Source organism: Hoplias malabaricus, chromosome 18 (assembly GCF_029633855.1).
Source record: "Hoplias malabaricus isolate fHopMal1 chromosome 18, fHopMal1.hap1, whole genome shotgun sequence".
Taxonomy (NCBI): Eukaryota; Metazoa; Chordata; class Actinopteri; order Characiformes; family Erythrinidae; genus Hoplias; species Hoplias malabaricus.
This window is the reverse complement of record NC_089817.1, coordinates 7,302,461-7,329,670: the sequence shown is the minus strand read 5'-3', so window position 1 is coordinate 7,329,670 and position 27,210 is coordinate 7,302,461. Positions and strand designations below refer to the sequence as shown.

The window sequence follows — 27,210 nt, the reverse complement described above, 5'->3', positions numbered from 1 at the left end:
AACAAATAAATACAGTGGAATTTGAGTTCCTAACTTGTGTTTATTGATAGTCAGAAAACACGTTATTTCTTACTAATTGAAGGAATAAGGTTTAAAAGACCGTTGGTCTCCCCCCCAACGGTGTTCGGAAACTCTAATAGGCGTCTTGCCTGTGACGTAGATGGTGGACAACAACTCTAGAAGCTGCACATAATTTAATGATTTAAATGAATTTAATGAATTTAAAGTAAATGATGAAAAGGTGTGTTGTTTTTGGCTGCAATCATTCAATGTACAGTGGGACATCTGTGAACAAATGGCCCAAAGATCCCAAAATATCCAGAAAATGGACTAAATCTGTCAACTTTAAACGGGCACTTTGGAAAGGACCATCCGCTCACTCCGTTATCTGTAGCTCATTTCACTGGTGCTTTTCCAACAATATGGGCATGTAAGGACACCAACGAAAGGTGTTCAAGAGCCTCTGTAACATGGAGGTAAACAGGGTAAGGACACTCACTTCGCCTGTTTTAGTTGGTGTTAGTTAACGTTAGCTTGACTCGCTAAACTCGGTGTCTCAGATTATACTCGGCTACGTAGCTGCATTACGGAGGTTTATAGTGTCGGATGAATTCGAGTTTGACTTCGATCACATTTACAAGAATAACGGTACCTCTACATTTGAGTTTAGCTTATTGCTAGGCTATTGTCATGAATAATGTTGGTTATTTAGCTAGATACTGTCATAACGGTGTTCTACCGCGGCGTTGTCCACCAGTGACGTCACGGCTGTGTTAAAAAATTTCCGTAGCGAGCTCGGGTTTTTCCGTCAGTTTAATAAAATTGTCAGTTTTAAAGCAAATTAAGCTGCTATTTTCATTTTCATTCATACTTATATATTTCAGTAACTAAAATAATGCGAAATATTCATGGATGTCCATTAAGTGGTGCTTAGACTTTAAAAGACGTGGAGCTTCGGAACGTAAACAAAGCAATCAACCAAAAAGTAAATTTAAATCTAATCAGTCAAAATAATCTAAAGACAGGTCAATGATGCCGTTTACCAGGTTTTATTATTAAAATTAGTGTAAGTTAAATTCAAATAGTACTGCGGTTACTGAAGGTACACTGTGTTTAATACATTTTATATGGTAATTTTAGCAGGACTGCTAGCATAAATATCACCAGTAATATCTCCGCCCTCTGTAACGGACACTGCAGTGCATATCTCCACCAGAGGATGGCAGCATTGGTCTTATATTCAGATAGGACTGCTAGTGCCACAATGTTGAACTTTGTCCCATTATCTCTGTGAAAAAAAATCTGTTAGAGAGAGCCTTGTCCACGTGTAGACTGGTACTCCTAAGGACTGCACATCGATGGAGAGGAGATGCCAGGAGAGGAATAAAAGACAAAACTCTGTGGAAAAAGGTGAGCTACATAAGAGCAATATACGCTGAGAAAAGGGACATATCCAGCTGTTTATATAGACATACTCAGATTCAGCTGAAAACAATATTTAGCTGAATGTGCACTATTTAGCTTTAAGCTGTTACTCAATGTTCTGTTTGGAAAGCAGAGGAGCTGTGGGGTTTTGAAAGCTTCATGATTTGTGTGGGAATGTGCTCTATAATTATTTTTTTGCTTTTGCCCAGAAGTGTGGGAGAGCGATAGAGAGAGAAAAAATAATATATATATATAGATATAGATATAGATAGATAGATAGAGAGATGACTACAGATACAGTGACTATTCAGGGGTAAGAAAGCTTTCACATCCTCTCTGAGAGCATCCTGTAAATACTGAATGAATTCATTAACTAAGGTTAGAAACACCAAGTACCTGAGGTACTTATTCATTCTGAGTTTAACCAGGTGGCTCCCTACTCAAGGTAGAGGACTGGGTAGGTCTTAAATTACTGAGTCCTGTACCCAAAAAGTGCATATATATTGCCCTGTCCCTAACTCTAAGGTATAAGGCCTTATTTGAAGTGCACACTCTTTTGAAAAAGTTGAAATATGAACCTGCTCATAGTGGGTTTTTTTTTTTAGCCGTTTACTAAAAGGCATGTGGGCTTGGTGGTTAGCATGTTTACCTGGCAGCGCTGGGATCTAGGGTTTAAGTACCATCTGGGTGGCGTTTCAATGTTCTCCCAGTGTCTGCTTGGGTTTTCTCCGGGTTCTCTTGATTCTTCTCACAGTCCAAAAACATAGAGATACTGAGTGAATTGGCCATTCTAAAAAACTGTCCTGGTGAGTGTGAATGAATGTGTGTACGTGTGTATGCCCAGATATGGATCGTCACTCTATCCTGGGTGAACTCCTAGTGCCCGATGCAGTCCTCCAGGTGGGCGGTCATTCCTGGTTCAAAGTACACATGTGCGTTTGGCTCCCGCTTCTCATCGTTCTGTGGAGGGATTGAAAGATGACTGAAAAGCCGTTCTTTGGGGTGCTGATTCTACAGTGTACTTGGGTATTTTGAAAGGTGTTATATAAATGTAACTGTAAAGAAATAAATGAATGAATTAATGAATGAATGTTTATGTGGAAAATGTTATGTGATTGCCGTGTATCATGGGTAGTACTCTTTATTAAAGTATAATCGGATGTGTTTGTGATGGGGCATGTTATGTGCTAAATCGGGCCACTCACATCAGCCTTACACATATTAAAAAAAGCATATGTATGCAAAGGGTGTAAAGCTGCAAGAGGGCGTATTGAGACATGGATGTTGTCTAACTAAGAGCTACATGCATAGTTCCCTACTGGACAAAGCATGAGCCAAGAATGAAGTTTAAAAATGACTAATAAGATTCATCTCACTAGAAATTACATAAAAAGAGATCATATATTGTCGCTGTCTCTCCCAAAATAGTAACTGTACAGTAGAAGAAACAAACCTTCTTATCTTTCAATGGAATTCAACATAAAAAGATTTTATTCCAAGTAACTTGAATCATTTCTATTGGTCCATTCATGAGATTATGAAAAATACGGATAGATTAACATGAGTGTTTGACTCTACATTAAAAAAAAAAAAGGGAACGTATCCAATCCTTAAAAACAACAGTTAAAATAACTGTTAATAAAATAATTTTAGTCATAGCCTAAAGACAGAGAAACAGATAAAGTAGGAGTGATCTGCGTCAGAAATATGAGTCACCATGCTATGCAAAGTGATGGATCTCCATACCCTGACAGATGACTTTTGCACCTTTCTAGATAACGATCTGTGGCCCCTTTTATCATTAGCACGTACAGCTAACACAACACTGAGTTTCACGAGAAGCAGAAACATGGAGCTCCTCTGACAAAAGCACTTTTCTACTGTCTTGTCCCAGCATTCGAACTTGGCAGTGTTTCAGCATAGAATTGATATATGGCTTTGTCCTTCAGTAACAGAGGTACAGGGTGAATTTCTTGATGCAATGGCGGATTTTAACAGGGTATTTCTGACATACTCCAGTGCCCATGTGCTTATATTTATCACAATAGTTTGACGTTTTTTTTGTGCAGTGCCATGAAGGCTCAAAAGCCACGTATATTGAATAGTGATTTCCAGCCGTACACAGACTTGAGAAAACTTTATCCATACGTTTGTCAGTGCAATGTTTACAGGAATTTAGGTCCTTTCACCATTTACTGTGTATGGTAGATGGTGAAAGACCCTAATTCCTCTAAAACTTTAATTTAGAAACATTTGGATAATGTTTTCACAAAGTTTTAAGCCAAAATCTCTCTCTACCTACAAAGGCTGAACATTTCTGGATGTTCTTTTTATATTTTACTAATGTTTACAGGAAATGAATACCGTAATACATGTGAAGACTGTAGAAATTGGAGTCAATTTGAGTTGGAGTCAATTGGAGTTTCCTACCACTTTTAGCCCAGTTGATCACAAGTACAAATTTTGATTTGTTAGTCCATAAAACCGTACTCCGTCTTTGGCGTCCTGTCTCTGTGTTGTAGTGCAAATGTTTTTCTTGTCCATTTCCATTTCATAATCGTGCCTGATTAACTCTGTAACTGAACCAAGAGTAGATCTTGATTTTTATTCTTTATGTTTCCCAAAGACGGAAGTGTAATTACTTATTATCCAGTGAATCAGTTTTTAATTTTCACTTTTTTCCTTTGACTTTCCCCTTCTTTAGGGGATTATTTAATTTCTAAATCCCTGAAAAAATGGTTGTATTATATTTTAATGGTTATTTAAGCTTAGTGGACGTCTGCACCAGTGGCGATTGCTCTAAGACTGCAAGGGAAGCTCAGCTTCCCCTAAAATGTAAAAAAAAATAAGTGATCAAATATATACTGTTGTGTGTACATGTCATTGAATAAATATGCACTACAACACACTCAACTTTTGTTCAGAATCAGCTTCTTATCGCTGGTAAAGACGCGGCTTTCCTCTCAATCATTGCCGCAGCTTCACGGTGCTTTAAACAGTGTGGAGTTCAAAAGCGAAGCAGCGAAGTGCAGCGAAACGAGACGAGTCATTGGATAAATGCTGGGCTTTGTCCCGCCCATCGGACGCTCAGCGTCTCTGGGGGTCTATGGGGCAGTGGGCTGGCCTCGGCTGGCCCGGACGCTCAGCTTCTGCATGATGATTGGATGATCTGTCTGAGGCTGAATCCCTTTTTGATTGACAGCGAAATGAGCGAATCAGCGATCCTTTGGTGTAGAGATCCGTGGGAGCACAGGCGGACACACTTCACATGGGCCAAGGCCGTTTAAGCAGCTTATCTCTGCTGGCCATTGTGAGGACACTAGTCAAGTCCCTGGAAAAGACGTCTTGTTGGTACGACAGGGTCACAGATCATTTTCTTAAAAAGGAACGGAGGGTAGAATTTACGTATAAATAAACCGACACATTTTATGATGTAGGCCGAAATTGAGCTTCCCCTCCTTGAAAGACCAGCATCCGCAGCTGGTCTGCACATACTGGAGATGTTATTCATTACTTCCCTAATTGATGCACCAGTGTTGGAAATGTTCACAAAAAGTGACAAGTTATACAGATATACAGACAGAGGAGCAGCTGAAGTGTAATTCGCTTAAATTTGATCGTTATCTGAGTAGTTCTTCTTAAGTGTTTTTTTTTTTGTAGTCTTTTAAAGTGTATTTCCTGTTGCATGCAACTTCAGTCACTGTGTAAAATAACTAAGAAGACATAGCATACCAGAAATATATGTATTACATTTCAGTTATTATACAATATACAAACATTTCTTAACCGTTTATTTTTCGGTGTGATAATTCCAGACAGTGAGAAGGCACTGAGACTCTGACGGTCTGTGACTTATCCTGTCCCAGTGGAAGGTTCTGCCCCCACCTACACAAAATGATAGGTAGGTCCAGGTATGTATGTCCTGATCTCAACAAGGGAACATTTTGTTATTTAATGTGATGTTCTTTAAACTTATATTTACACAGCACTAAAACACTTTGCCTGGTTTTGACATTCCTACTTCCACTACGAGTTTGTTTTTGGTCCTTTTGGTTACTGACGTTATATCTGTTATGTGTAACGTATTCTAAACACTATATATATATATTTCACCAGAATAGAGTTGGCTGCCGTTTGTTTTGGGAGTGGGTTTTGTGTGTGTTTTTGTATATATCTAGGGAGTGAGGTAAGACACTGTCTTTTTGTTTCGTTTTGTTTTCACTTAGGTAAGTTAGAGCTGTCTGTGGGTCAGTTAGGAGGGGTGTTTGTTTGTTATTTTTGTCGGCATAAGGCCATCCCGAAGTTCACTGGTGTTTGTGTCATTTGTAAAAATCACGTATACAATATATATTCTATTCATTATACATTCTGTATTTCCGTTTGTGTCCTTTTTGTTCACCTTCACATCTCTGTTACAGTTATTCCTTTCCCATACATTAACACTAACAAACACCTGTTATGGCTCAACCCTAGACTGGGTCGTAACAAGTGATATTTTGTTATTCCACGGTTTAATCAAGAGTTCAGTGACGATGTAGATATTAGTACATAAGGGATATTGTTATGTGTTCAGTTACATACTGTATATAAATTTTCATGAAATTCAACCCCTGTTAAATGGTAATAATTTGTTGTTGTCATCAACTTGTATCACAGCTCTTTGTTAATATTTGATCAAACCTAATGCAGCAAAATGTTTTGTCACTGTATATAACAATTCATGTCAAAATGTTGACATAGACCAAAACCTGTGTATAATTTATGTATTTATGAATGGGTGTAATTATAAGACAACACACATTTTTACTACCATTTTCACACAGGATTAAATAAAGAGCTGAATTAATTAGCCATATGGGTGTTGATTACTCCCAGCATTATCATGGCCTTAAGGGGAGGGGGTCTAATGTAGAGCAAATCTGACTGGAGCAAATATATGTGTGGGGAGCTGAAAGCTCTACCAACCCAAAGGAAAATGTCATATGAATATATTATTTTGTTATGAATGAATTTTCACAGCAGTGACGGATTTCTTGAGAAACTGAAGACTGTTTTCATACTTTCATGGAAACTTACTTCAACTTTGCACATGTTTTGTGATGCTACTTAGTTAATAAATGCACAGCTATATTTTTTTTTCTCTACTTGAGTGTAATAGAGCCCTATTTTAGAGAGTATATAGAAATCATAGTGAGAAAACCAACATCTAAAATTTATTTTGACAAAAATATCACTTAAAATGTATTTGAAAAAACTGATAGCAAGTGTTTGAGAAAAGTCACAAGCGCAATGAGTGGTTCAGCAGTGGCTCCAAACACTGAACACTGGAATCCATCGTCTGCCAAGCATAGTTTGTTACAATTTGTCTACTGCATTCATCATACGTCTCTTTCTGATCACAGAACGGTTGATGAGATGTAATTTGTGTGAAAGACCTCTCTCTGTGAAGTAGTGACACTAACATGGTTGTAAAAATGTAAAAAATGTCCATCTGAAAAGGACTCTGGCTTCAGAAATTGATAATGAATTTAGTGGATTTCTAATAAAAAACTGCGCCTCAACAAATGGATTGACTCTAGTCTCACTCTAGAAAACCAGCGAACCAGCAGGACAGAGCTACAGGGGAGGGATTCCCACGAAATAACTATGAATTTTCCAAGAATTTAGGGTTAAAGGTGAAAATCAGTATATCAAAATGTTCATATTTATCACTGCTCTTTCTGTTGCAAAGAACTAATGCAATACATCTATTCTATTAATAAACTATTGCCCTGAAAGTGTTGCATTTGTTCTTGTGAAAGAACAGTGATATCATGCTGATTCACTCTGGTTGATTTACTGTCTTTCTGAGCTAGGTTTGGCAAAACAAGCATTTTCCATATTATAGAGCAGTTTTAAAAAGGAGCCTTGCTTCGGTGATTAAATGTTTAGTTTAACACTTCTACTTTCACACTTCTACATTCTACGAGTAAAGCAGGAAGTATTGATTGTGTGCTTTGTGAGCCACATTCATAAAATGGTTACAAGCTGAAATAGAAGGTGCTTTATTTCTGAGATGGAAAAAATAGAATGTTTTTTGTGTGCTGCTTTTTGAAAGTTTCCTATGTCTCGGTTTCGATCTCTTCATAACTTTCAGTTTTTTCGTTGCGTGTGGCCACCGTAACATGGCTCTTGACTGTTCCAAAGTGGGCGAGAGACTCTGGTAAATACAACAGAGTGTGTGCAGACCCTCATTGCCAGTCACTTCTTCTGTCTCATTTACATGTGGCTTTCTGGACGTCACATAACCACAGCCTCCCTTGGACTTCCTCTGTTATGTTGAATGTTATGTCCTCTGTCATGTTGAATGTCGTCTTATGCATGCTGTAGATCCGAGACTATACAAAAGTGCAAGGGACTCATCCACCTCAAAAGAATCATTAGTGCTAAAAATACATTTCTCTGAGCCATCTCTGGAAAGAGTGGGCTCTAATGAACCCTGCAGAGGGTCATTTACATATTTCTAAATATGTCCTTTATATTTTTCTTTGTAAAACAGTTGTTGACTCTCATGCAATTAAGGCATTCATGATTTTCCATATAATTGTGATGAATGTAATTTGTTGAATCTTATAATATTTGCTTTGCAGTCAGACGCAGCCTCGTGTAATTCATTTCCAGTAAAACGGCCATTAAGTAAAAATTCTTTATATTTAACCAGCACGAAACAATGAAGCCTCTGCAGCTAAATATAATTTCAGAAACTTTTGTATTTAGTTTTTCCAATCTGTGCATTTATTATAGCTTTTTTCCTTTTCAAGGTGTTGCTTACTGTCTTGCAAAGAAACCTGCAAAGCTTATTTGCCATGCCCTCCCTAAAGGTCAGTTTTACAAATTACTTTACAAAGTTTTGCCATAACCCAAGTAAAATAACAGTGCCCATGTCTGAACTTTTGAGCATCCAGTCCATTGTTCTGAGAACAGCTGCAGGTTCTTTGTTTGATTTAAACAAACTTGAAACTTTCCTTTTAGACTCACAGCATTGCTCACCTTTCACAGTAGTGAAAGTAGTGTAGCAAACAAGAACGCAATGAAAGGTTTTTTTCAAATCTGAAGCAAGAATGGATTTAATCTCTCCCCCTACAAAACTGAAAGTTTTAAGTGTTTTTTTTTTTTATCTGATGGTGACAGTGAAGGTGGTCTACCACGTCTTGTGTGGTTATTAGCATTCCTATTGTCTCTATATTGTTTTCATTCTAGTTTCGGAAACGTGTGGTTGTTTAATTAATTTTTTCTTTGACTTCCCTCCTCATTATGCAGATATGTTGTCATATGTCTCATCTCTGCAAAAAAATATCCCCTGGAATTCAGCAACTTGTACTTAGGTTGCCTCTACCTTTGACTGAATATTACAAATTATAAATTGATACCTTATTTTTGTAAAGAATAGCACAAATTAGATATGTTTTGAGGTTTAAGGCATATTTAGAGCTCTGTAATCTCCGTATTGTTCTTTCACATTAGCATGTGTCTACTTTGTTGTACAAATTCAATTATAAAAAATGTTAGGACACTGCAAATTATAAATAAAAATTATTCAAACTCTAGAGTCTTTCAGAACTAAAGGTGGGGAGGGGTTCACCACTCTGTGAAAGGCTGCATGGGTGAAAATAGTGTGACCATTCAAGAATAATGCTTCTCAACTTGAAGCTCGAACCCTCAACCCCAGGACCCTGGAGCTGTATCTACAGTACATGATATTATTAAATGTTGCAGATGTTGCCCAAAACCTGTGGCTGTGATCTTGAGGAAATTGTGGATGTGCATCCTCCAAGCTAAAAAGAAGAGGAACCATCCAGTTTTTTTATAAACATGCATTTCACTAGTCAGCATCCAGCCATCCAAGCAACATCTTTTTTGGGAAAGGCCTTGGTTATTTCCATACGACCACGCCAATCAACACTCCTCATGGATTAAAACAGCATGATTCCTTCGTAAAAGATGTGAAACTAGTCCTGATCTGTCAATCATTGAAAAAGAATTGGTGTATTATGAATCCAAAACTATATATAAAGGAGTCCACAAGCTGGTAATCATAGCCCGGACTGACTGAATGTTTGTGGAACATGTTGCTGGCATCAAATTCAAACTGGATTCAACTTCAAACTTGTTTTTCCTATAAAAAATAAACTTGTATAAAGTTTCAAAATTTAAAACATTGTCTTTGTGCTGTTTTCAGTTATATATAGGGTTTAAATGACTTGCACATCTTAGCATTTTTTTAATATTTACATTTTGCACAGCATCCCAACTTTTTCAGAAATGGGATTTGTACTTTTAATAGCCAAAGCAGTTTTTAGAGAACTACCTTTGACCAGTTTCTAAAAGAGAGAGCAGAGGCAGCAGTGCTAAATAGGAGGATCTCATAAATAGAACATTTCAAGAGAGCCAGAGAGGAAGTGGACTTACTCACTGTAAACCACTCAGTTTTTGAGTGCGTGCTCAGGCTTCATCAGATTGTCTCAATGGGTAAGCCCCGGTTTCATTTTTTCCCTTAAATATGAAGCTTGCAGCTTGATATTCCTGAGGCCTGTACTTGTTGGGGAAGACATGTTTGGGGTGACTTGTGTTTAAGGGGACTAAAAGCGTTCTGCTGTTTTGTGCCAAGCATAGAACCCATAACAGATTGTATGCTGGCATTTGGCATATAGTGATTTTAAATGATGTTGGCCAGAACCTTTTCTGCCCAAACGAAATTTAAAAGTGCAGGAAGAGTCATAACCTTAGCACTGTCAGAGTATCATCACAATGCTTTCAGCCACAATTATATTGTCTTATTTTTCTGGATTGTGAATCAATATTTAAAGTATGCATCTCTGTGCAAATCAGCAAGTTTTCTATTGATTTATCAAAATGTGTATAATAATTATCAGTTTGTGATGTTCTCATTCAGAACTCTCTTCTAACAGGGCCTTGCTTTCGTCATAATCTCAAATCCTGTACTTCATTCAGACTGAGCTTTTTTGCCTGGTCAGCTGTAATTGGCTTCTACGTATGGAATGGGAAGTGAGAGAAATTCTATTGTATGTTTGGGTTTACCTGTAGGGGAAAAACCTCTTGGATTGGAAAGTCCCGGAAATGTGCCATATTTGGACTATGGGTATTGCTGATGAAATTATTGTCAGTAGGTTTCATAGAATGGTTACCAATGGTTACCTCAGATTTTCCACTTAAACCAGAGTTAATTAGTTTAGACATATTTTGTATTGGAATTTGGGTTTTTACTTTTGCATTAGAGCTACTAAAGTAATATAGCTACATTTTCTAATCATATCTAATCTAATCACACAGGTTTAAAACCAATAAAGGACAGTTTTGTTTCTGTAAATGTTGTGTCAGGTTCAACTGTGTACAACGGAAAGATTAGTCTTAAATATTAGTCTTTCAAGAGATCCTAAATCCCAGTAATTCTGAATGCACGGAGTGATGTTTAGATGAAAGGCTCTAAGGTGGCCTTCTGAGAACATCAGCAGCTTCCTGGTTTCACTTGCAAATTCTTTTTTTCGTGTCATGCTTCTTGGCAGCTCCCCATCCCACAGTAGGCCTTTGCAATCACATTTGTAACTGTAGTTGATCTGTGATGATCTGACATAAATGTCTGCTGGTTTGGAAAATTCTGTTTCTTTAAATTTCTTTAAAAATATATATATAAATATTCTTTTTAAATTCTCTGTTTCTTGAGCCTAATATTACAAAAAATACACTTTTATGATACACCTTTAAAAAGATTTATGAAAAGATATTTTAAAAGATTTAACAAAAAAAAAGAAACATTAATGTGTTGTTTTTTTTTGTAGAAAAAAATTGGAGCCCCCTTTAATCTGTGATTTACAACGAGGAAAACCATGAGATTATTTCTTGATGTTGACCTGGAATAGTGTAGCTTTGATTTCGTAGTCTAGTATCTAGACAAGATTACTGTAGAGTCCAGTGGCCATGGGTCGGAAAGTCCCTTTTATTATCCAGATGCTCATGCCCTGAGCATTAGAGTCAGCCAATCAGCTTTGCCTCTGCAGCAGCTACAAGGAAATCGTACTCTGACACAAGCAGTTCGTGTACTTGTTGTGGCCATGGGGGAGGAAGTGACTTGTCACTCAGTGCGAGCTACTGATCAGAGTGTGAGTCTCTGTTGTTACTCCAATCTATCTGTCCCTGGAATCTGATGTCAACGGTCTAACTTGTGCGTATTAGTTCAGCTTTAGGCAGATAACATGGTAAAGCTCCTGGGTCCATGGCCCTGTCAGTGAAGAAAAGGTCTGCTATACATCTGCATCAGTCTGTGAAAATGTGCTTGACAGATCGCAATATCTTGTGAGTACACTTTGCTTCTTTGCTGACAGGATTGTTTTCAATACAACCTGATATCACATGTAAATATAATTTTAATATTTGACAAGGGTACTGTGTGTGAGCCTACACATTCAAATATATATTTGAATGAGTAGCTGCGGTACTTACGATGATGAGATAATGACTTATTGCTAATGTCTCTATAGGAGAATGAAGCGAAACTAAAATGTTCACAAATTTGAAGTGACTTTGAAGTGTTGCCTTTTAGCTCACTTTCTGTGGTATATATATATACCCCATAATTGTAGTTATTATTATTACATACGGTGTCATGTACAATGTAAACAAAGCTAGACACTCTCAGTAACAAATTTTTCTTGGTCCCATGTTTCCTGAAAGGTCCAACAAATGTATCTTTAAAGGTACGATATGGAATGTAAGGTAGTAATAGAACAGGTCAAAATATATATATATATATTGTGATACTGATTATGTTTTGACAGTATCCTCAAAAGTCCCTTAGTACGGTTTTCGCAATTATAATGCAATCGTGGGTAAAATATTTTCTACCCACCTCTATACTTTTAATGAAATTTAAAGGTACACAACAAAAACAGGGGCAAAAAATAGATTGGGTTTAGCACATCTAAACCCTTCATGTCTTCACTACATTTTCACTAACGGGCAAATGACTGGACTCTGCGGTTATTAATGAGGTTATGAGGCATCTAAAATTAGATGGTTGTTAAAAACGTCAATGAACATCCTACAACATATGAAACCACAGCCCACACTATCTGAGGAATGTGGGAATCAAGGCAAACAGTTTTCTTAAAGTGACTCATATATACATGTACCATGCAAGAGTACTGTTGCCTTGTGTTTCTTAAAGCATTATGCCTGTTTCTGTTGCACTCCTCTGAAATCTATAGAAGAGTAATGTTATGAGCGCCCTGCCCTTATTTGGAAACAGGAAATGATGTGGGGGAAATCCATGAAGACCGCTAAAGCAGAATGACTGCATGGTACTTCTTGGTTACAGAACTAATACTATACTGTTAATTGTATGTCCCGTTTAAAAGTAGAACATGGAAATACGTGTTTGTTCCAAGTAGAAGAAAATGTCTTGTACTCACCACTATACCCATTACTTGTACAACAGAGAGCAAGTTAGAATCCCCACTTCATTGCTTTAAATTTCCATATCCAGTCAAAACAGACATTACGTATTGTTCCAGACAAGATGAGATTCCTAGTAGAGCACCAGACGTGACACCACACTGATCTAACACATCGTATTTGAAATACAGAAGAAAAATCCTGTTCCTACTTCGGTTTAAACGGATGTGAGAAAATGAAACAAACGAGTGAACAACGTTTTCAAATGAAACATTAATTCAAAATTAATGAAAAAATAAATGGATTGCGTATAGAAGGAAAAAAAGCAATTTTAAGACTGAATATTGGGGGTGTGGACTTGAATTCGGATGTGGGTCGTGTAGACAACTCTCAACTCTCAACCTACTCTGGCATTTTATAAAGCCTACAAACGTAGCTACACCTGATCCAAACACAGCTACACAACAGTCTAATATGGCACTTCCACTCTAATGTTCTGCAGCACTGAGAACAGTCATCAACTAAAATAATGTTAACTAGTATCTTAGTTACACCAGTCCTGTGTTCAGAAATAACTTTGGTAGCTGCTGCTAAGAGAATTTGAAAAGAATTTGTAGGTGAGCAGTCCTGCACTCAAGCTGTGGGCATCTAGTCAATTATCTAGCAGTGATTTTCATATTATACTTATTTTTCAGTGTTTTGTACTCACTCGTTGCCTTTATTAGCGATACATTTTTTGTTTTTTGTATTTATTTATTTTTATTCATCAGTCAGTACAACTTTTTCTAAATATGTCTGATGTACAGTTATTGTGTTTCAGTATTTTTTTTTTTTTAACTAAAACTTAAGTAAATAACAAACTATATTTTCATTCATTTTTTTCTTTGGGTGAGAAAAGTTGAATGTCTTATTTCTGGTCGCCTCTGAAATATCTCTAAATTATTTATAAATTCTATTGAATCTTGACATAAGATTTAATTGGATACGAAGTAAATGGTATGTGGCCACAAAATAATGCAGTTTTGATAATGCATTGGATTTCGGGACCAAAAACAGTTGGTTTTGTGTGCTAAAACTCCATTTACAGCAGTAGCTCAGTAGTCTTTGTAAATGATCTTATAGTGATACCATTATTTTAAAACTTATGTAATGTATTATAAATCATTGTAAGAGTTATGATAAAAGTGCTGCGTTAGCCGTGTTAGTTTGTCACCCAAATACAGTAATATATTAACAACCGCTGTCCTGTTGTCACAATATGTCAATAATGAACGTGGGTAGGTTTAGTCTGTCTATCTGTTGCAAGAGGCAAATGATGTCAGCTAGCATCAGTGAGTCATTTACTTATTATTGCTTTGGCTAAAGTTTTGGCTAATTTTGCCACTCACATATATGTACTGTCCATGAAACAAGTGTTAGACAAGAAGGAACAACAGATAGTGAAGTTTAACATCTCAGTCAGTTTTATCGGATCAGTCCCTGTTTTGTATCATGTGACAATAATTAAGTATTTTAAGACGGTGTGTAAACTGCCTGCTGCTCTACTAGCGCTGGGTATGCTAGACTTGGGCCGTAGGCCTGGTGCAGTAAGATCCAATACTGGTTTTAAATCAGGATCCAGGATGCCTCCTAAACTAGTCCTGGATCTTGTGGTCATGCTTAAACATTGTCTTGCAGTTTACCATCCGTTTTAAATTGTGAACGACAAACTAATTGTCACAGTTATTTTCACTGACTCATGCTTTGTTATGAAATCTTAAAGTGACTATACGAAGCTAAAATAGTTTGTATATGTTTATGTTATGCTGTATTCTGTAGCATGGCATTTCCCAGCCTTTTTAAATGGCTTTTACTGAGATCTTAACCTGTGGGGGAAAAAAACCCAGTGGTTCATACCAAATCCTGACTGCTAGCCTCTGATCCAGAGGATGTATGGTGGTAGCTAGCAAAAAATGTTAATTCTAACCTGACTGTAAGGACAGGCTCGGATGTATCAGAGACTCTCTAAAAAATGACTGGCTATACATTTTAAGGACAGTTTTGACCTTGGCCAATGCCTTTCGTATGCATGTAGCTGAATTGGTCTTTGTGGTAGGCTCTGAGATGCCAGTGAACTGAGATATTTTATCAGTTTTGAGGAAATTGTCTGTAAACGTATGACATTTTAAATTCATGAAAATATCAGTCCAGTACATACTAGGTATTGGTGTTATTATTAATGTTTAATGACAACAGTTTTTCTGTTTACATCCTGTTGAGGAACACAGAGCTGGCCTATGTTGGCCAAACCCCTGGTTATCTTGAGGGAAGCCACATCAGGAAATTACTTGAAGGAAGCTGGCATGTTCCCTCTGCCTTGTTTAAGCTTATTTTTAAAAAAAATTCTTTCTGAATTAACATCTCTGCGTCTGTACACAGGGAAATCTGCGGTTCTGATAATATTGTTTATCTAACCTGTATCATCCTTCTCCCATTATTATGTTTTTACATCTGAAATCGTTTATTTTATAACTTTGCAGTGAACAAACTCTTAAATGCGTGACTTCCTCAAAGAACATACTTTTCTTTGCAAGATTTAGTGATTTAGACATAGAGTGATCAGCAATGACTTACTTAGAAGTGAAAAATGGCTGACATTGTAATTACCCCATTGGTGTAGACAGGAGTTGGCCATTGGGGGAGTCTTGGAATAAAAAGTGTCTTGCTTCAGAAGTTCAGAAATGGGTGGGCACAATATTTTGCCGGAGGTGGGAGTGTATAAACGTATATGTGAGACATTAGCTATGGCTAACTGGGTGGGCCTTAGTCCAGAACCACATAAATTAACCTGATGGAGCTTATTGCAGAACATTGTCTCAAGCAACGTGCATGTTCATGATTTTATGTTCTAACTTCTTGCAGCTAGCTTTATGTGGCTTCAGATGCCAGTCTGGTAAAACACTGTCTCAGGCATTTGTAATCATTAAATAAATAAGAAGCATTAAAGCATATAAAGCAGATCATTCTTTAATAGATTTTTTCAAGTGCTTATTGTTGACACTAACATCATTATATAAATACAGTACAATAATCTTTAGGCAAAATCATCTCAATGAAATGAGCTGACTAAATTGTTATGATTGTCATCCATCGTAACAGCCTCGCACCCCAAAGCAACCCACTCACATGTAGGAGGTATAGGATCATTTAACCTTCTTTCACCTACACAACACCTATTCGGAAAGAAAAGCAGCTTCTCATGCAAATGCTGAGGCTGAGAGTGTGTTTTCAAGTCTGGTTAGTTTTCCCAAGTGGAAACAAACAGAGCTTCAAAGAAACTAGATAGTTAAAGGCCTGCTTGATTGTTCCTTCAAGTGCGTTGAATTTACTTCTGAGGAAGTTTTGCTGCAGTGTCACAGCCACACCAGCACACACACCAATTTCAGCAGCTAAAGATAGCTCTGCGACGTGCTGTGCAGGCTCAAACATGGTGGGGTTTGCAGGATTTATTTTGGTGGCATATCCACAGTTCAGACATCCTGCATATTTGAAGACATTCCCTGCTTTGCCCCATTTCTCAAATTGCTCCCTGACTTCCCTGAGCTGTCATGCTACATTTCGCTGCTCCATTCTTTAAGTTGAGCCCACAGTTACAGCAGCCCCATGGCATAAGATAACCTCTCAGCCCCACCCAGCCACAAGTTTCCAAAGCAATTTGAATGAGATCAGATTTAGACATCAAGTAGTTTTAATTTTTTTCCCATCTTTCACTGCTTCACATGCCTTGTCGGGCATCTCTGGACAAACACTTGGGTTCCGGTTGTCACGGTTTTAAACAACAAAACTGCTGGAAATCTGTGACATTCAGTGCGATCAAGGGCTCAGGAGGGAATTTTACATTCCACAGGAAACATGCTGTTTCCTGCCTTTCCTGTCTTGCTTTTGTCCGCTCCAGGGTCAAGGTTTGGTTTGAGAGCTTTGGGCTAGTCTGGTTGGCTTTATTAGAACTTTGGAGAGAAGCTCCTCAGTCTTCCAGCTCTGAGCTCTGCTCCCAGTATGTTCTCTAATGGTACGGCAGTGAAGAGCATAAGGAGGAAGATGAAGAGGTAAGAAAGAGAAAGAGAGTGAGCGTGAAAATATGAGAGACACAGGATTAAGGATAGAGAAAGCACTAATTTAAAGGGAGCTGAGTGGTGAGAGTGAGAGCAGTGGGTGAGTGAACTCTGTGGTGGAAAGTTGGAGATTTGGTTCCATTGGAGAGTTGTTGCTATCAGACTCTTTGTTGTCATTAACTTACTTTTACATTCGGTTTATCATTAATGGACCAATAGAAATAGTCTGTGATATCGTTGAATAAAATTCTGTTTCATGACTGTAGGAAATGTTCTTATAAAATTATCATTTTAGAGATACAGTATCATCAATGACAAATTACTTTGTGCAGAAAAATAAATACAGTTGATGCATGCACTTCTGTGAGATTAACAAGTCTTGTAAATATGTCTTGGGCTTTTAAAAATAGCTGTTTCCTGTCCTGTGATCTTTGCTCTTCATGTATATTTCTGAACCATTGTACAGTTAGGCCAGCTTTCGTATCCCTTAGTTTTCACAATGTTTCTCAGAATATTTAACAAATGTATTTTCTACATGTTTTTGCTCTAGGTAATTTTACTATTTTTTTGGTATAAATTTCAATGGAAGCATGTGATTTTAAATACTTGGAAATGAAATGAATTTGAATCGTTGTTGGTGACCAAACAGGTGGCACTTTTTTGTGTCGCTACTTTGACTTTTATATCTTATGAAAGCTGCAGCTGTACTGTCCGTTTCGTCTCAGCTTTGTGGAGAAGTGTAGAGTGTTTTCAGAGCTGGGTGTTCCTCACTCCTTCCCTTTAATAGCTATTTATCAGCTCAGCTGTCTTACAGTATTTCACAAACATATGACTTATGACTGATAACAGAATAGTTTGTCATTTTAAATAAATATCATGAGTTTTTAAATACCAAGAGTTTCCTTGCAGAAACAGTGTATAATATGCATGTATTTAGAAATCTTATTTCTTCTCTACTGTAGAAATATGGCCACTGCACAGATCTCCTGGCCCATCCCCATGAGGGCTATTGGAGCTCAGAATCTCCTGACCATGCCCGGAGGTGTCAGCATGTCAGGATACCTACACAAGAAAGGGGGGAGCCAGTTCAGCTTGATGAAATGTGAGTACTGCTGCAACATGGGACCGTCCATTTTTTTTATAGCATTATATGCCCAATATTAGCACTTGAGGAACTATATTTCAGGGTAAACATGTATTTTAAATTTAAATAAATACAGCATAATACACAAAAATATATAATAATATACAAAAAGATAATGCTTTGTTGCGAGAGGTCAATTTATCAAGGCAGTTCTATGTTTATCATGTTATTATAGCACTAGCATTGTTGTGTTCTGTGTTAGGCTATGAAATGACAAAATTATATGGGTTTGAAAATCATGGAATATTTTCCATGTCAATTCCACAGGGCCTCTGCGCTACATTATAATCCACAAAGGCTGTGTCTACTATTTCAAGACAAGTACCTCTGCCACACCTCAAGGGGCATTCTCCCTCAATGGCTACAACAGGCAAGTTTTGTTCCACTGTAAAATGCTGTGCCTACTTTAAAACACTTTGTTGCTTTTTGAAGGCAATGACTGTCTCTCAAATGGCTCCTTTCCCTCTAGTCATTCTCAGATAAAGTACAGTAAATGTCCAGGAGAGAGACATGGAGCAATAACTGGACCCCATTTGAATCCATTTTAAACAGTTAATGGCACACTTTGGATGGGCAATACATTGATGCACAGCCTAAGCAGTCCACTACTAAGGGAAAAGGATGCTGTTGAAGCTTCAACCACTATTTACTTTAGCTTCTGGTTAAAGACTGGTTAAAGTTAGAATTTCAGAGCTTATCTGTGCTCATTTTCAGATCACACAAAGACACTTGCCTTAGTTATTCTTGCCTTTTCATGCTAGATAGCCACATCCTGTCTCCCCTTGTATGCACATCTCAAAAGGGACAAGGGTTTCATTTCTGCCCACAAGTGTACTCTCGGGTAGCTTTCAGCAGTGTACTGATCACTTTGTCTCAAATGTTCTGTTCAGTTATCCTTATCAAAACTAGCTTTATATTAAGGAGAATACTGAGAAATAGAAGAGCCCACAGTAATCCTTTCAGTTCCTCCTTGTCTTCTTCCCTGTGTGGGCACGACAGCGTAGGCAGTGGTTGTGTGTAATTACTGTGTATAGTCACCAGGCTCTGCTATGGCCAGATAAAAATATCCTATAATACAGCTGCAAGCAGCTACTGATCTCCTCTAAGTGAGTTATGCACGTGGAGCAGCAGGACAGACAGCCCCACAAGGCCCAGCACTACACAGAATCAGTGTAACTGAGGATACTGCAGATGCTATGAAATTTTAATAGCTCTTCAGAATAAAGCAGAATTATACGGGACTTGAAGGCAGTTCTTATTTCAGTGGCTATATCTGAGTGCTGCATATGATTTCTGTAATTAACATGTTTTGATTCCTCTGATTATGACTTTGATTTTGAAGCTCTTTATGATTCAATTTACCCTCAAGCCGGCAAGTTATTAAAAAATAAGATCTTCTGAACTACTTATTCATTAATAATCAGGTGTTGCTGAAGAGAGTAGATACTTGAATGCAGAAGGGGATAGAAAATGAAAAATCTGAGAAAAACTAAGATGAGAAGTTAAAAAATGTAACTTTACAGTGTGAGTCACAGGAACCATACAATACCTGTTAGACCAACAAAACTGTCACCATCAACTAAACATTGCTTAAAGTGTCCATCAGAAAAAGAGAACTTGCGAATCAAACAAACAAGCTGCTGTTCTTCTGTGAACAATAAACTGGTGGCTCCACAGTTTTGCACAGTGATACATGCTGAGGTTCTTGTTCCAAATAACAAGAGTTTTTCCACCAGTGTGTCAACATCTCCCCATTTCTGTTCAGTATAGAGACTGTGTGATATAACTGCAGGTAAATGTCTTATTTCTGAAAGCCACTGTACACCACTTCTGAAGAACACTGTGTTTATTTGGTAGGGTGATGCGGGCAGCAGAGGAGACCACGTCCAACAATGTTTTCCCCTTCAAGATCGTACACTTCAGTAAGAGACACCGCACATGGTATTTCTCAGCAGCCAGTGAGGACGAGAGGAGGGTGAGACTCTGCTCAGTCTTCCATTTTATCATCATGGCAATTTAGATTAGGGAAGGACTTTATGGTTTACCTGTCATAGGAAACATTAACTATAATGTTATATGACGTTGTTTTCTGTAGCTGTTTCTCTATATATTTAATGTTGAATTTATTGGAGAAAAAAAATATTCTAGACATTAATAAATGTTAATATAACATGATATGTATAGTACATTATTTTACTGCTGAGTAATTATGTAAGATGTTTCAGATTCAGATTCATAAATACTTTATTGATCCCAGAGGGAAATTGCTGTTGTTAAAGTTGCAACTGTTTATGTAAAGTATAAACACTCTAATGATAATAAAAGGAAAATTTAAAACAAAAGAGAAATTGGCAATATGTACACATTTACACTCTTATAAATACATTAAAGTGGCATTGGCTGTGATAAAAATTAAGAAAAATGAATCACATTATTATTGTTATTGTACATATGAACAGTATAATGTGGTACTGAGTATTGCACGGATGGACCATGGTGTCACACATTGAGGGAGGAGTTATAGAGTGAGTTGTGTGCTTCTGATAGGACAGTGATGCTGCCAGTTTTTTTTTTAAATGTTTATTCTTTTAAAGTTGTGATAAAGTTTCACAGTGAATGGATGATTGGGTAAAGTATGACATTACTTGGAAAGAAATGTCATTTAACAAAAAGAATTTTTTTTTTTTAAAATACCTTCCAATCAAAGTTAGCAATGTTTTTTTTCCCTTCTCGTAAAAAGCATTTTGGAGACGTAGGCATTTATTCCAGCAGAAAATATTAGGCTACAACATTTTTGGTTCCTTTGGGAAATTATTTCAATTGTATTTATTTGTATACACTGCAAAAAAAAATCTAAACATGTAAAATTTACTTAAATCTAGTCTAAATATCTAGTGTTAGTCATTCGGAAACTGTCGTAAGAATATAATAAGATTATTTAACTTATTTTTACCTGTTTAAAATAATTTTATCTACAGAAAGTGTCTTATTCCATTGGCAGATATTTTTGCTTAATTCAAGAAATAACATAAAATGATGCTTAAAACAAGCAAATATATCTGCCAATGGAATTAGACACTTTCTGTAGATAAAATTATTTAAAACAGGTAAAAAAAAAGTTAGAAATAAGTTGAATAATTGTATTATATTCTTACAACAATTTCCAAATTAGTAACACTAGATATTTAGACTAGATTTAAGTAAATTTTACTTGCTTAGATTTCATTTTTTGCAGTGTACATGTTGTAGCTGCATGTCCCATAACTGTACCAAACCTTTATTCTTTCAACAGAAATGGATGCGTATTCTGAGAAAGGAGATAGACCACTATAATGACAAGAAAGACCTCCTTGATGCAAGGTAACTCTCTTTCATTCTTTCTTTAAAAGAGGGCTTTACACTTGTTCTGAATTGACTGTAATCTGTTAAAATGGCTTTACGTTTTTACAGCAGCTTTGCTTTTTATTTAAAGCTTCAGTATTGTTCTCTGTTAATATGAAAATAGTCATTATTTTAATATAACAATACAATATTGTACACAAATGGCAGTAAATTGGAATTTATTTTAATGGTTGTTGAATTATATGTTGTTTATGTGAATATATATATATATATATATATATATATATATATATATATATATATATACCATATATATATATATATATATGACTGACCGACTATTATATATATATATATATATATATATATATATAATAGTCGGTTCAGGGACACTTGGAACTTTTCAGTTATTCCTAATCATGTGTAAAAATAAAGTGTTAAGCACACTATTTTATACTGTTGACACTTTAAGGAAGTAACGCTGTATTCTTGCTTTTTTGGAGTTTCTCTCACCATCAGCTGTGACCACTTCCTTTTTCTGATAAACAGGCCTTGAGCCTGTTACTGAGCCTTTCTCAGTGCACCATGTTCCACAGTTGTTCTGTTGTACTGTTGGAAAAAATAAATGGACTAACGCTAATTAAATTATTTTCATTTTATTCTAGTGAATCAGACTCTGATGCTGAGAGCTTCTATGGCCCCATAGAGGTCCCCCTAGAAATCACCAATGTTTCAGATCATCCTGAGGAGGGTAGGGAGACTTACAGTATGCTTTTCTAAGTATATCACAACATTTTACATCTCAGAAACCACCCTTCATTTATTTCAATTTCAGGAAATCTACAATTAGGTTATTATGAGTACAAGTAGCTGATGAACTTAAATACATTAATTATGCAGGAAAATGGCTTTGGATTTGTTCAACTCTTCATTGGTTTCTTTCAAAACTTGAAAACCTACTCAACATTGCCCTTTTTTCTAAACTCATAAATGCAAAACAGTCAAATTCCATTTGAAATTTACTCGGACATGCTCTCTGCATATCCGCATGTGGAGCTAATATTTTATATTATCAGTCCCAGAAATATCTCTCAAGTTTTATATATGCTCAGTGAAAAAAAGGTTGGAAGTTTTATGCCAAAACTCCAGGCAGTCAATTGTGCTTTTCCTGCCATTGCACTAGTCATGTCTTAAACATTGGAGTCAATTGGATAGTTCATTGCCATGGTAACGAGTGTAGTGTATCTAGTCTACTTTAATTAATTCGTATAATCAGGGAAATACTGGTGTTTGTAATTGCATGATGACAAAGTCATATTGGTTACTGTAATATCAGACATTATTGGTTAATTTATTGTATCATGCATTTTCTTAGAATATAAATTAAAGGAAGGATCTTCACATTTATCTCTTTATACCAACTTTTTGACACCAATCCCTGTGTATTAGACATATCATGAATATGGGAATATAAATCTAAGCACGCACAAGTATGAGTTGGCAAATAAAGCAAGAGGGTAAGAATAATTCGCCTCATGTTTCCACCAAGTATTGCTCAGTGTATTAGTAAATCATGGTTAGAATTGTCTTTTGTGTTTGACTGGAGGTTCATTACAATTATTCCAGTTTTTTGAGTCGAGCAGTTTTGAAACCTGAAAGAGATTTATGCATTTGAGACTAAAAACAGTTTACAAACACACGTAGTTTTGAATTTGAAGAATGCTGCTGAAGTTTGAAAGGAACCCAATTTTTTACACAAATGCATTTTTAAAAGAAAACATCATTGTTAATCTTCTTTCAAGTTTTGAAAATCTGAGGCATTTACCTTAAGCATATCTAGGTTGATAGGTTGCATGCTCAGAGCATCACTGTCCTCTCAAAATGAAACATTCTCTAAAACAATTTGGGACAAACTGGAAGCTCATACTCAAACCTGAATACTTCTTCTTGTTGTGTATTATAGATTATATAACCGAAATGTAACATAGCATCTAATATTTTTTTTAGATTATGCATCACAAGATGAAGACAGTGGTGATGATGAAGACTATCTTATACCGGATGGCACTCCAGGTAGCTGTGGTTTTTACCCGTCTACATATGTATACATGTGTATATAATACTCTAATGTTATTGCATTGAGCCATCAAACTAAATCAGTAAATGTATTTCAATTCATCTCTAGATCTTCCAGCTCAGCGAGTGGTATCACCCCCATCTTACCCTCCACCACCTATCCCACACCAACAGAAAGAATTCTCCACCTCCAGCTTTCAAAAAGGACCTCTACCTCCAGTGCCCCCTCCACCCAACAAGATCCCCCCATGTCCAAATCACAAGAAACCCTCACTGTCTATTTTAAGCCCTCCTAACCACACAGACCCCATTAACAAAGGTCCTCCTCCACTACCACCAAATCCACCTCACCCTCCCAAACCAGCCCTGAGCAGGATCACAGGAAGCTCCCTGAGTCCCTCCTTGCCACCTCCACCACCTTCAATCCTCAAAAAACCCATAGCAGGCTTGTCTGTACAGACTCTTCCCCTGTGTGAGAGAAAGCCTACTTCTTCTGTAGTCATTACCACACCGTCCACTTTACCCATCTGTTATGACCTGGAGAAGAAAGCAGTTTTAAACTCTGGCAGAACCCCAAAGATGTTCAGTCCACATAACCATTTTCTAGGACCCAAACCAGCAGAGGAGAAAAAATTAAACACTTCAATGGCCAACAAATCTCCTGCTTTGATGCCCAAGCCTGCACCACCAGGGGTGAAACCCAAACCAATCCTGCAATCCCTCCAGTAGGTGTCCTTCCATCCATCTCACCTGTTTTTATTATATTTTTTTCCTGTGTTTGTGTGGCTCAATGGGCCCATATTACTGAAAACAATATGTTCATATTCATTCTTTCATTCAGTTGTTCTTCTTTTTGAACATGGAGCTTTATATGGAATCAGAACAGAGGTCTTTCACAAACATCAGTTTTAAAAAATAAGACAAAATAACAGACACATCAAAGGACAGAAAGAGGTTGGGGTTAAGAGTCTGGATTAAATATATTATGACTAATTTGGTATGTTAACCAGTACTGTGATGAGAAATATATATTCTCCTCTGTTTAATTAGTGTTATGAATACTTTATTAAGCTGCTTTTCTCTGACTGTGTAAATTGTGTGTTATATGTTTATGAGAAAACCAAAACTGAACAGATCTGTAGGCTCTGGAAGCAAACATATGTAGGTGTACATTTTCAGTTTTCATATTACTTTACTCTCAGAAGATCGTCTCCTGATGGGCAGAGTTTTCGATCCTCGCTTGAGGAGAACCCTTTGAAAAGGAGAGTCAAGCCAGAGAATAGCAACAAAGGCTCAGATGATGATGATGATGATGATGACTATGAAAATGTGAGTGAACGTTATGCTTGCCACCCACTGCTTATGGGGTCAAACACTACAATAAGATTGAAGGCATGAGTCATTTCCTCAGTAACACTTACACCGAAAATAGATTCAGCTTTGCGTGGGGTTAAATGACTTTCTGTAAATAGCTGCCATATGATGCTTTTCTGGGGATTTTTTTTTTTTCGGTCACTGCATTAAATAAACACAGGATGTTTTTTTGGATGTTGTTTTTGCTGAAGTTGATTTATTCCTTTAGGCATTTAAACGATTATCTTAAACGAGGCTGTTATTAGGGGTAACAACATAATGGACGTATATTCTGATCAGCCATAACATCATGACCATCTCCTTGACTGTGCATTCTCTCATCTCCACTGACCATACAGGAGCTGTTTGTAGTTTTACAATTACAGACTGTAGTCCATCTGTTGCTCTGCATACTTTGTTTGCCCCATTTCACCCTGTCCTTCAATGGTCAGGAACACCACAGAGAAGATGTAATTTAGAATGCTGCCAGGTGTTTTTAAAACCTTCAGTTCACTGCTGGAGTGAGAATATTTCACCAACCAAATATATCCATCCAAAAGTGTGAAAGAACGGACAGTGAATGTTCAAACAAAGAGGTGGTCATAGTGTTATGACTGATATGTGTATAAATACAAAAAGAAGTAAGCAGTAAAAATTTATTTTAATCATCTCTCTCATATTTTCAGGTGCAGTTGCCTGATTCTGTCTTTGTGGACACAACAGAGACCAGTGTTGTTGAAAAGTAAGTAAGATTTTCATAGCTTACTTATAGAAAGTCAAAGCCACAGGAAGTGTAAATGTCTGAAATAAAGTAGTCTTTGAATGAGGAGTAGGGATAGAGTTAGGTCAGCGCTGCTAGGTGTTTTCCCTAATAAGAACCCCCTGGTTCCACTAAGTGATGAATTGTTAGCATTTTAATAGCCAAGCCCAAATTTCTTCTTAACTGAATCCAATGTTTTGTGTAGTTTACTTCTTCAGTAAAAGCCAAACATTTGTTGAACAAAATGTCACTACACTAACGCTGTTCGGTACTGCCCTCTAGTGGCAAAGAGTGGAAAATATGTAGTAATGTTACATTGATCTCCCTCTCTTTTTTTTTCTGTCTTTAGATTATTTAAAGAGTCGGTCAACTGCCCCCAGGATGGCCTCTACTGCATCAGAAATTCAGGAACAAAGACATCACAGGTGTGGCACAGTGTGATACATATACAGATAAGCTGGATATTATGTTGTGTGTGTGTAATACATTTTAAATTAAACATACTAATTTTGTTCTTCCGATAGGTGCTTGTGGTATGGGATGTGAGTCTGAACAAGGCCAGAAACTACCGGCTGTTTAAGGAGGTAACGGTCATGAGCGTACACATGTTTAAACTTAAAGCAGCTTTTGAACAGTGCTATAGTACAACCCACATATGCACTGGAATGTTGCTTTGTTCTGCTATTAAGATCTGTAACCTATACACATAGATCCATAATAATAACACCATGTTCGGTACTAGCATTGTTACTGTAGCTAACACAGAGGTTTTATTTCTGCATGCTTACAGAGTAAATACCTAAACTAAATGACTAGGGGAAAGAAGAAAGACACCGTTCACTTAGAAATCCAAACAGAATCTCAGACTCAGTCAAAACATCATTATCCACACTTATGTGGTTTTCCCTCTCTCTTTTTCTCGCCCCCATTGTGTAGGACTCTGTTGTGTTTCTGGAGTCAGATGTGAGTTTCCCGTCTTTGGCAGCACTGGTTGAGCACTATTACAGCCACCCACTGCCCAACCATGGCTCTCTGTGCCTACAGCTGCCATACGGATACACACCGCCCAGGTGACTCCCTCCTCCTATTGACTAGAGCGTCACACACCCCATATTCAAACTGCACTGCAGCAAAGAGACAGCACCCCCTGCTGACCACTGCTGCTCACTACAGTTCACCTGGTGCATCAGCTGTATGGACAAATGAGGTCTGCCATACTTGGATGAACAGATTATGGATGCTTTTGAACAAAAAGGAAATAATCTAAGATATAACAGCATTGCTACAGAGATCAAACTGAACCTGATGGAGATCAAACTGACTCTGACTTTGGCACTAGAGCCCGGCTTATGGTTTGATGTAGCCGTACCGTCTTTTGCACAGAGACTGTTATTTGCAAATGAACACTGGCTGTGTGTAAGTCCACTGACGGCAGAAACACACTGTTTCAATATGGATTACAGTCAAGTCTGCTTTATGTCTGTCATCGTTACATCTTTTTTCACAATAATGATGATAACCTATGAACAACAAGTGAGTTGAAAGCAGTTCCTTATTCATGGGTAATATAA

The 27,210-nt window shown here is 37.1% G+C and overlaps 1 protein-coding gene across 7 annotated transcripts in view; it reads left to right on the top strand.

Annotated features, from left to right (window-relative positions):
* sh3bp2 (SH3-domain binding protein 2) overlaps window positions 1–27,210 on the top strand; it is a 76,587-nt gene extending 49,377 nt beyond the window's left edge. Inside the window, exons 2-15 of one of the 7 annotated variants that reach the window (XM_066651760.1) lie at window positions 1,310–1,410; window positions 5,241–5,336; window positions 17,927–18,066; window positions 18,376–18,478; window positions 19,966–20,083; window positions 21,401–21,468; window positions 22,116–22,201; window positions 23,458–23,523; window positions 23,636–24,251; window positions 24,729–24,855; window positions 25,566–25,621; window positions 25,989–26,064; window positions 26,164–26,223; window positions 26,576–27,210. In XM_066651760.1, coding sequence (XP_066507857.1) covers window positions 5,320–5,336; window positions 17,927–18,066; window positions 18,376–18,478; window positions 19,966–20,083; window positions 21,401–21,468; window positions 22,116–22,201; window positions 23,458–23,523; window positions 23,636–24,251; window positions 24,729–24,855; window positions 25,566–25,621; window positions 25,989–26,064; window positions 26,164–26,223; window positions 26,576–26,713 — 1,671 coding nt within the window. In that variant the 5' untranslated portion in view covers window positions 1,310–1,410; window positions 5,241–5,319 and the 3' untranslated portion in view covers window positions 26,714–27,210. Of the gene's footprint in view, window positions 1–1,296; window positions 1,411–5,240; window positions 5,337–9,890; window positions 9,934–11,618; window positions 11,776–16,874; window positions 16,959–17,926; window positions 18,067–18,375; window positions 18,479–19,965; window positions 20,084–21,400; window positions 21,469–22,115; window positions 22,202–23,457; window positions 23,524–23,635; window positions 24,252–24,728; window positions 24,856–25,565; window positions 25,622–25,988; window positions 26,065–26,163; window positions 26,224–26,575 lie in introns of those variants that run through there. The other 6 variants (XM_066651762.1, XM_066651761.1, XM_066651763.1 and 3 more) reach the window with 6 other exon arrangements.